A 9842-nucleotide genomic window follows, 5' to 3' on the forward strand; every position below is an offset into this window, starting at 1 on the left:
CTTTCCAGTTGGTAACTGGGAAGATGTAATTTCTGGCCATCAAAGAATCTCCTGTATCTGCAGAAGCTTATGTGTGTATGAAGTGGTCACAGAGATGTTTCTACCAGCTGAAGCTTCGGAGGCTTTCAGGAGAGAAAAATTAAAGGGGGAAAAAAAAGGCAGATCAAGTTGGGTGAGGATTAAAATGACTGTATTGGTGGTTTTTACTTTCATTACATAAGTGAAGTATGTGTACGTACTTCCCTCGACCATTTGGGACTGTCAGCTGCTGCCTGCCCAGGACCAGCACTGGGGGACAGCTGGGGATGGACGTGTGTGAGGCTGCTAGAAGGGGACGAGGCGCAGGCCCCAGGGGCAGACACTTTCCTCTTTGCCTGCAATGATGCCTTTTCTCTAATTTCTGCTGTGCTGTGGGTCCACTGCAGCTGCCCTGTCCTGTCTGTTGGACAGCCATGGTGCCAGCTCAGCTTAATAAAAGTAAATTATGTTATGGGGTGCTGTCAACACAGCTGGTTCCCTCAGATTACTGCCATTATTGAAGGACGTCTGGTCTAACTGAGTGCCAGGAACATTCTTTTAGAGGCTGTGCATAAGCCCTGTCCCATTTGCGAAGAAAATCGCTGTAGCAGCGAGCGTTCCTCAGGTGCCGTGGTGGGGCTGGTGCCGAGGCACAGGGTGCAGCAGGGCGCTCTCTGAGACCCCGCTCCCTCTTCAGAAGGGGCAGCGGGGCTGAACCCCCGCCCGTGCTGCCGTCGCCCCGTGCGGCTCCGCCTTCGTCCCCTCACCGGCCCCGCCGCCATTTTGTGTCCCCTCGGCTCCGCGCCCCGCCCGGTGCTGCAGCCGCTCCGCCGCGCCGCCAGGGGGCCGAGCGGGGCGGGCTGGGGCGGGGCTCTCGCGAGAGCGGCCCGGGGTCGCCGTTGAGCCGCGGCGCCGCCAGCCCGAGGGAGCGCTCCGCGGCAGCACGGTGAGGGACGGGACGGGACGGGGGGAGCCCTGCGCGGGGCCGGGGGGCTGCGGGTGCCGCCGGCCTCGGGACTCAGGGGCGGGCTGGGCCGGGAGGCGGTGGGCAGCGGGGAGCCCCCGGGAGGCGGTGCGCGGCCGGGTGGCTCGGGCACAGCCCGGCGGCCGTCTGCAGGGGTAGCTCCCCGCCGCGGGGTAGGGCCCCTCCGGAGCGCTGGGGCTGAGGCTCGGGCAGGGCCGTGCCGCTCCTCGCCGCGCTGCTTCGGGTTCTCGCCTGCTGCCCAGCGCCGCAGCTGGCTGCCCGCAGAGGGCCCGGCTCCCAGCCCCGCAGCACGGCACCCCCCGGCTGAGGCTCCGCACAGGTAGGCCGTCTGTGGCGTTGGCGCCGTGCTCGGAACGGCGCTTGTTATTTTTGGATTGAAATGGAAATTTCTGAGATTCGGCTCTTACGCCTACGGTGCTTCGCTCCTTGACCGCAGCTCCCACGCACCCACCCCGGGATGGTCCTGACGAGGAGCTCCTGGTTTGGTGGGGCGGTGTGGGAGCAAAGAGGGCCTTCGGGTCAGACAGGCCAGCTGGTGGGAAACCACATGAAGCCCGGGCGGTGAGCCCTCGGGAACAGCCTGGCCCTGGCAGCTCAAAGAAATCATTCCGTATTATAAATAGTCTCTTAAACGCGAGTTTTGTTCGGGGCAGCCTCCTGGTAAGGGCTCGGGAAGGTCATCTTTTTGAGGGTTTGCACTGTGCATTGGCAATGGAAAACAAGGATCTTTTCAGCAGCAGCAGGGGTGGCTGTGCTGGAAGTGAGAAGCCAGGAAAAGCAGTTTTCTGCCGGCCTGTCAGCAAGCCGTGTGGGAAGAGAGGTTGTCCTCTGCTCCCAGCTGCACTGTGCATAATTACAGCCTTAGAAAACAATTTCTGGCCAGGAGGTTGAGCTACAAAGAAAATCAAAAGATCCCAAGGCTGAGATTATGCAGAGCATTAAGGGGGGTGAAGCTGTCAGCACCAGGTTTAGCTGAAGGGGTTTTGTAATACCAGCGCTCCACTGAAGTTTTTGGGTACTGAGAAACAGCCAATTTTTTCTCCCCTCCCCTGTAAAGACAAGTATTTTATGAGCAGCAATTACATTATCTTCAAGCCTTGTTCAGGCGTGTTGTTGTTTTCTAGCCCCAACTTCTCCCCCGATTACGTGCAGGGAGGCGTGCTGCCTTATCAGCCGGTGGGGCTGCCGGCTGAGCCCTGTGCCTCTGGGGCCGCCGGTGGTGTTGGGTGCGGCACAGCGGGGCCTCACCGCGTCCCAGGGGACGGGAGAACTGAACCGAGGAGCCAGATCTGGCTGTTGGCTTCGGCTGGGACGCTGCTCACAGTGAAAGAACGGCCATTTTAGGGGGGCTGCAGGGAGGCTCCGGTGGTGCCAGAGAGAGGCTCGTGCACAATAAAGAGGAAAAAAAGAAAGTATTTTCAGAGATCGTATGGGGACTGTGTGGGAGTTTCTTAAATTTACCTGTGCCAGGATGAAGTTGCTAATCTACATTGTAAAAACTGAAGCAGCTTGTCTTCAGGCATCCTGCAGAATTCCCCTGTGACATAAATTCAGAAAATGCTTACATAGCAGTGCGGTATACTTTGCTCGGACTTGGCATTTGTAGATACACGCATAACGTCATTTGCATGACAGCCCTTTAAGTGCATTATTTATGCTGTAAGTAAACAAGGCAATTGCTTTCAGCCTTTCAGACTTTGACTGTGGTTGTTGCACAAGAATATAATCAAAAAAATATATATATTTTTTATTTTGAGTAGACAACACCTTTCAATATATCTTGTGTCGTTCTTTTCTTGGCTGGGTATCTCCCTGACTTTGTGGTAATAATTTTAGATTACTTCTGAGAGCTGGGCTCCCACTTAGGTTTTCCTGCAGGATGTATGTCAGACAGTGGATATGTATTTAAGCATTTGGATCGTACAGGTACAGCCATCCAAAACAAGAGGGGCAAGAAGCAGCTCTGTTGGTTCATGTTGTATTTTTCGTGTTGTATTCATGTTGTAAACTGCAATTTTTGGATTGCAGTTTGTGCAGTTGTGGAGTTTGGCAGTTGTGGACTAACTAGCTGCTCAGTAACATGAGCTCTGTGGTCTTGTTGTATTGGAAATACTCTTTGAGTTACCTCCAGTGGGGTGGTGAAATCTGTAAAGTACTTTGATTGATAGATGTAAACCTCTTAATTCTGCTGATGGTTTCCATAGCTGTTATTGCTGAGTTTTAACATTTTAAATGGGGTGTTTTCTATAAATCTTAAGTTCAGAGATACTGTGAAATTCTTCAGGGATCCTGTGAAACTGAACAGGAGAATTGAAACTCTGGGGTAACAAATACCCATTGTTTAGAAAACATGTTTTTAATGGTTCTTCCCATTTTTCGCTTAAAATCTGTATTTATTTTTTTCCCTTATTTCCAAAATCCTTACTAGCATAACTTCTTAGAAATTTTGTATCTGAGCCCTGTTGAGGATATGCTGAAGCTAAGAAAGTTACTAAGGCTGTGACCATAACAAAAATAATGGGCAGCCACAGTAAGTTTTGGCCTTTGCAGCTTAGTAAAAAGAGTGGTCTTTGTGTCAGTGCTTGGTTTTTGAGCTGATCAGACTGTGTAAGAATTTTCTTATTTATGAGGGAATTTAAGGGAGCTGATTAAATTGCCCGCAGGTGAAAAAAGGATGACTCAAATAGTGGCTGCCACTTGCCAGGCCATTCTTCCCAGCTCCTGCAGCTCTGCTGAGCCCTGCTCGGATCAGCTCCTGAGTGCTGGAGTCTGCTGGCTAGGCACAAATGCCAGAGGAATGTGAGCAGCTGGGAGGATTGCCTAAGCTCCTGTGGTTGGACCTGTTGTCAAGAATCTGTTGGTTTTCCTGTGGTTGCGTAAATTCCCTGGGCAAAGGCATTTCGAGAGACCGGTGTCAGTTGCACAGAAAGCTTCCGTCGGTGTAGGGTCTTAGGCTGTTTTGTTCACCTTAATAGCGAAGCAGTGCAGATGGTTCTTCATGTGATGCCCTTCTTCTTCCCTTAAAGAGGAATAGAAACTATTAAGATTTTTTTTTTTGTCCTATTTTAGGAATACTTTAAGAATGAGTCCACCACAAGATAGAAGTAGAAATTCCTGCAGCAGCGAGCCACTGGCAAAGTGCCTTCAAGCAAAGAAGGACTTGGAAGCAGCTATATCTGGAATTGTCAAGGCTGAGCAACAGATTAAAGAGAACTGGCGGGAGGTAATTTTTAATTCATTAGAATGCATCAATAACTAATATGACTTTGATGACAGTTTTAATTGCTCTAGAGTACTTTATCATATAATGATGATATGAAATCTCCCTAGAGACAGGCAAGTATCATGGTGTGTAACTTGGGTGTGTTTTTGATAAAGTTACTCCTGTGCTACCAGCTTAGGCACGCAGAATTCTCTGTAGCTGTTGGCTGAAACATCAGAAAAGAGAGAGATTGCAAACAGCCCTGTTATTTGATACTCCTTCAGAGGTAGCCTTGGAACTTGCACTGCCTTGTGAGTCATGTGCTGCGGGCAACTGTGGTTAGCGTTTGAGAAATAAATGGGTACAGAAATACCACTTCTCTGTGGCAAATGTTTTGTAATTAGCACAGTATATGCTTGTTGTGTGACAGATATTACAGAAGTGGTGCCTGTTGCCTTACAGGTAAAAGCTAAGATTCACAGCCACATAAGTCGCCACCTGGAATGCCTGCGCAGTCGTGAAGTTTGGCTGTTCGAGCAGGTAGACCTCATCCAGCAGCTGAAAGAGGAAGCATTGCAGCAGCAAGCTCAGCAGCTGTATTGGGTAAGATCTGGCTGCAAATTGATTTTGTTGCACCGGGATTTTTAAATAAATTGTCTCTGCAAGTATTTTCTACATTGTAACTTGAGAAGCGAAAGCAGTAATGTGTGTTTTGTCTTTGTGCAGTATTTGGGACAGTTCAATTGCCTTATTCATCAGCTGGAGCGCTCCTACAGTAACGAACTAGCAAACCAGATTTCAGTGTGTCTGGAGAGGTAAATATTGTCTCTGCAAGCTAGCATAATTGGTATTTATTTTGACTTAAGAATTTAATCCAGTTTGTGATTCTAGGAGAACTAATAATAGATCTAATTCATAATAGTTAGTTCCTAGAAGTAAGATCTTTAAAGCAGTCTGAAGTATGATTCCTCTCATCTTTATCAGATTGAAAAACCCAAAACAGAACCATGAAAAGCAGTGGGCTTGGACGTGCAGACTTTTTCAAATATTAACTGTTGAAATGTGAAGGAAAAACTTGTGTTTTGTTGGCTGTTTACTTTCTTCATGGTTTGTGAACAGGCATCTCCCTATTTTTGTGCAAACGGTAAAAATCTTTTAGTTAATTAGTGCCAAATCACTTTGGAAACCTTCTTATGAAATAACAGACTGATTTCCCAAAACATGACAGATGACATGTAGAAGGTTGCAATTTTCTTTTTAACATTTCTGTAACTACCATCTTATTTTTTCAGACTGGAGAGTCTTACTCTTAAACCAGAGGAGTCTTCTGTCCTGAATTTTGAGGCTGACACATCCTACCTTCGCCAGGCTATTACCTCATTTGGTTCAATTAAAACAATGGTAAGCATCAAGACTTTTCCTGGACTGCAATACTTCATACACACACAGATATGTGTATATATAGGCAGTATTGCAATATATCCCAAGTAGTATTTCCACTTTCAGTCAGAGCTTGAATAAATCTTGTGTACAAGTCATGTAGTTCTAGCTATGTAATATATACACGGTGGTTTATTAATTATGCACCTAATTGTGATTTTCACTGAGCTTAGATCTAGTTTTGTATATGTTACTTCAATATTTTGGCAGAGACAGAGGGAATTATGGTTCCAGCAAATGAAAACTGATGATAATATTTTCTTTAGATGTTAATACTTACATTGTAGAAAGCTGTCTGTGATTTATAAATGTTTTGGGATTCTTACGTAAGCAGTGTATCTTCTGTATTATTGGAGATAATTCTCTTAAAAGGCAGTAGAATGGGAGCAGTATTTTTAGAGCAAATCTTTGTGTTTTTTTTTTAAATATTGAGAAAATGATTAGCTACAAAGAGCTGACCAGCTGCAACTGCGCTTTGCTTCTGCTTCATTGTAGAAATCATCCTTGAAACTGGACAAAATTGAGATTTAAATTGAATTTCACTCTTCTTTCCTTATAGCAGACCTCAGAGAGAGAGAATGCTTCTCCCTGGTTCCCAGGGCAGAATTTTCCCCTAGTGAACTGTGAGCAGGTAAGATTAGGACTTGTATCTGTGAACGTTTCACTGTAAGCAATGGTAAAAGGAGAACTCACGCATAGTATGTTAGCTGGCTTGAGAAATGACTTTTGTTCGTTCAGACGTTTGAGCAGCCAGTAGCAGTTGCTGTGGTAAGCATTAGTAATCTGATGTTCTAGCTGCTCCAGGAGCAGACATGCAAGGAGATACATGAATGTGAATTTGGAGTTTGATTGTCAGTCCAAGTATTTTAACTGAATGTTGTCACATCAGGACTTGGAACTATCCAATGAGGTTTAATCCAGGAGTTCACAGGAAACAGGATGTTGGGCTCTGCTCAGAAACAGTGTCAGTGAAGATTCAGAGGGTAGCAAATTAGTAACAGGAATTGAGGTCAAAAGGAGTGTTACGGCTGGATTATGCATCAGACCTGTGCATTGTAGAAGTTGTCTTTTCCTTTCTTATCGTTCCCTCTCTGAATAATCTAGGATCACAAAACAAGTCATACAGGTGATTGAAGATCTTTTTTTGTTGTTGTTGTTTTAACTAGAAGGAACTTTGGGTTTTTCTTTTGGTTCAGAAATACTGATGTGAGGTATTGCTCGTTTTGATGTTCACCATCAGTTGCCTCAGCAATTACACACTTCCATAACCAAGAATGCTTTTTACCAGCAGAAAACATTGTGTGGGACAGTGGGTGCCTCGCTTGCTGACTGGTTACTTGGAAGCAGACCTGTGGGTGTTTGCCAGGCTCCATATGTTCCCAGCACCAATCTTGAAGAATGGGTTACCCAGAAATGCGTGTCGGAACCCAGCCAGGTACGCCTTTTATGCACTAATCTAGTTTAATAAAGGGGACAGTGGTTAGAGATGCAGCACAGTGGGAATTAGATCTTCATTAATTCTCTTTACTCTGCCTCATGCTCCAGTAATACTTCTGCACGTACCAGAATATTCTATGATAAAATTGTGGCAACAGGTACTGAACGTTGTCTTTTAGTGCTAATAAATGCATTTTGATGTGTTTTTACTAGGATTTAAGTTCTCCCAAAGTCTGTTATTTTGAGCAAGCCTGGGGAAATCTGAAAGATTTGGAAAACTGGCTCCTGCAGAATCAACAGCACAATGTTGCTGGGAAGGCAGATTCCCCTGCTTGCAAGGACTCCACCTCTACTTTCAACTCATCCTTTTCGATGGAAAAGGTGGAGGAGTTGGAATGCCTGGAACAAGAAGAGGTGGACCTTTCTGACTGGCTGCTTACGCCTGTGGTGGAAAATGGAAGTAGTGCTTCAGATGAGAAATGGAAGTATGAATTCAAACCTTTTAGGGAAGAATTTAATATGAATGATTGGCTCCTCAAAGGTGAAACGTGCACCAGTTGTTGTGGCAGCCAGGTCAAAAGCGTGGAAATTGAGAACCTGGGAAACCTGAAGTGCCTGAACGAGCATCTTGACGGAAAGAAATCACCCACTACATCTGCCGTAAATGTTTGGCTTCTTCAGCATCCTCAGGCCCCTTTCAAAGTGGAAGATGTGTGCAAAGCTAATGAGCTATGCACCAGCTTTTCAGAATGCGTCTGTGATGAAAACTGTGGAAAAGTGGCTCTATGTAAATGGCTTCTGAAGAAGGAAGGGAAGGATAAAAACGGAGTTCCAGTAAGCCAGAAAGCTGTACCAAACCCTGAGCATGAGAAGACAAAGTCCCTTGCCAACACCTGGCTTAACCCCTCACAGCAGCTCGCAGGGGAGCCTTTTAGCGTAGAGAAAGTGGATTATTCAGCAGAGATAGCAGAACCATGGAAAGTGCTGCTTGAAAGGCCTCTGACAAGCTGGCTAGCCAAGTCTGAGCACAAAACAGAAAGTGCAGAAGAAAAGGCAAGCAGGGAAAAAGCGAATAGTTTCAAGAGTCCTTTTGTAGACCTCTTGGCTCCATTCCACCTCCCCTTGAACGTAAATAGTTGGGTGTTGACTTCCAAGAACCTAGAAAATGCTAACCCACCTCCAGTGGAAGATAAATGGCTCCTACGCAAGAAAGCACAAGTGAGCATGCTCCTAAGTTTTTGCTACTGCTGTGTTTTAAGCTCTTTTAGTGTTTTCAGCAATTATTACTTAAATAATTAAGTAGATGAGGCCAGTGTTTAACATACAGAAAGAATTAATTCTGAAGTGTCTTAACTAAAGTAGTCTTAACTAAAATGAAGTTAGTCTGAAATGAGTCTTAAATGAAGAAGGTATTAATCTCAAAGGCTCAGGATTCAGTTTTATTTTCTTTATGAATGCCTGACAGAATTTGAAGAGGCACTAGCATGTCTTTATGTGTAGCTATCAGTAATTAAAGCGATTTCTTTTCCAGGAGTTTGGCCTTCCTACAGTTTGTGACCTTTTTGCCTGTATGAAGCTCAATGGAGATAACGAAAAATGGCTGTATCGCACTCCTTTACAGGTAGGATACACAGAATGAGTACCTGAGCCTAAACATAAATTGGGTACAGAACAGAGGAGGCAGCAGCTTTCATCTTCAGAGATCTATAGAAATGGTATTTAACAGCATCAAGATCAAAAAAGGACTAGATGTAGAACTTAGTGACATGGTTTAATGGATTTGGCAGTGCTCGGTTAGACTGGGCTAGCTGATTTAGAGGTATTTTCCAGCCTAAATGATCTCTGTGGTTCTGTAAAACTTCCTTCCCATGCACCTTCTTAGCAGCTTGGGCCATTCTGTTTTGTTCACTACTCCTCTCTTGATTCCAAGCCAGGAAGGGAAGTTGACTAGATCACAATTAAACATTGATATTTGGTGAAATCTTGGTAACTTCTGTTGTAACTAAAACATGTAATTCATCTCTAAATGTCTAGACGACTTCTTTCTTATTTTGGTAGTGTATTTGCACCATGTTTGTCCTCTCTGCCAAGATTAACTCTTAATCGTTGTTCTTAAAAATGACAAAAGGCATTCTTCTTAGCAAGCAGGTGTTAGCAACCCCTACAAGGCAAGATACCGAGTTCTAGAAACTGTTCTAGATTTTTTTCTAGTGTCTTATACGTGCTTTTTCCAGAACTACTGTTTTCTATGTGTCATAGATTGAAAAGAATAATCCTATTTTAAATTTGTTTAGATGTGAAGAACTGGAAGCACTGAAACTGTCCCCTTCCTGCTGATCAATCGCACATCACACTGAGTGACTGCAGCCAGCTGATTTCTTGTGTTTGTGTTTGGCCATCTGCTTTTTCTTCTAAAATTATAGCAAAAAATATAGGAGTTATGATGCAGAAGATGTCTCTTTGTTATGATTAATTCTGAAATGTACACCCACTGAGCATAAGCAATCTGAAACTACAGAGGTATTAGTAAATTCATATCTGTTCTGGGACTACATGAATCTTCTTGTAATGGATCGTCAATTGAAGTATACTGAAGCCAATGCAAGTATAAAGCAGAATCTCTCTGGTGCTGTCAAATGTCCACCTTTGGCATCAACTTCAGAAATGTTGCATTTACTTTCAGCTGCTACAACTTTGATGTGGGTTGGGTTCCAGCTTACTGGGGTTGTGAGGTAGCTTAGGCTGTCTTTGGAAGCATTT

The 9842-nt window shown here is 44.9% G+C and overlaps 1 protein-coding gene across 4 annotated transcripts; it reads left to right on the top strand.

The window, feature by feature from the left end:
• The first annotated feature begins 860 nt into the window (after positions 1-860).
• NCOA4 (nuclear receptor coactivator 4) lies at positions 861-9613 on the top strand. Of its 4 annotated transcripts, none has more exons than XM_084290445.1 (10): positions 861-964; positions 4073-4226; positions 4668-4808; positions 4932-5020; positions 5498-5606; positions 6205-6276; positions 6934-7080; positions 7296-8300; positions 8614-8703; positions 9377-9613. In XM_084290445.1, exons 2-10 carry the CDS (start codon positions 4086-4088, stop codon positions 9380-9382), a joined length of 1800 nt encoding a protein of 599 aa, XP_084146571.1. In that variant the 5' UTR covers positions 861-964; positions 4073-4085; the 3' UTR covers positions 9383-9613. The 4 variants fall into 4 exon arrangements, with proteins under 4 accessions (XP_084146571.1, XP_084146573.1, XP_084146574.1 ...); XM_084290447.1 differs by having other exon boundaries at positions 6937-7080; XM_084290448.1 differs by lacking the exon at positions 861-964 and adding an exon at positions 1126-1322 and having other exon boundaries at positions 6937-7080.
• The last annotated feature ends 229 nt before the right edge of the window (positions 9614-9842 follow it).

The sequence above is a fragment of the Netta rufina genome (genome assembly GCF_964035555.1).
Source record: "Netta rufina genome assembly, chromosome: 7".
NCBI lineage: Eukaryota > Metazoa > Chordata > Aves > Anseriformes > Anatidae > Netta > Netta rufina.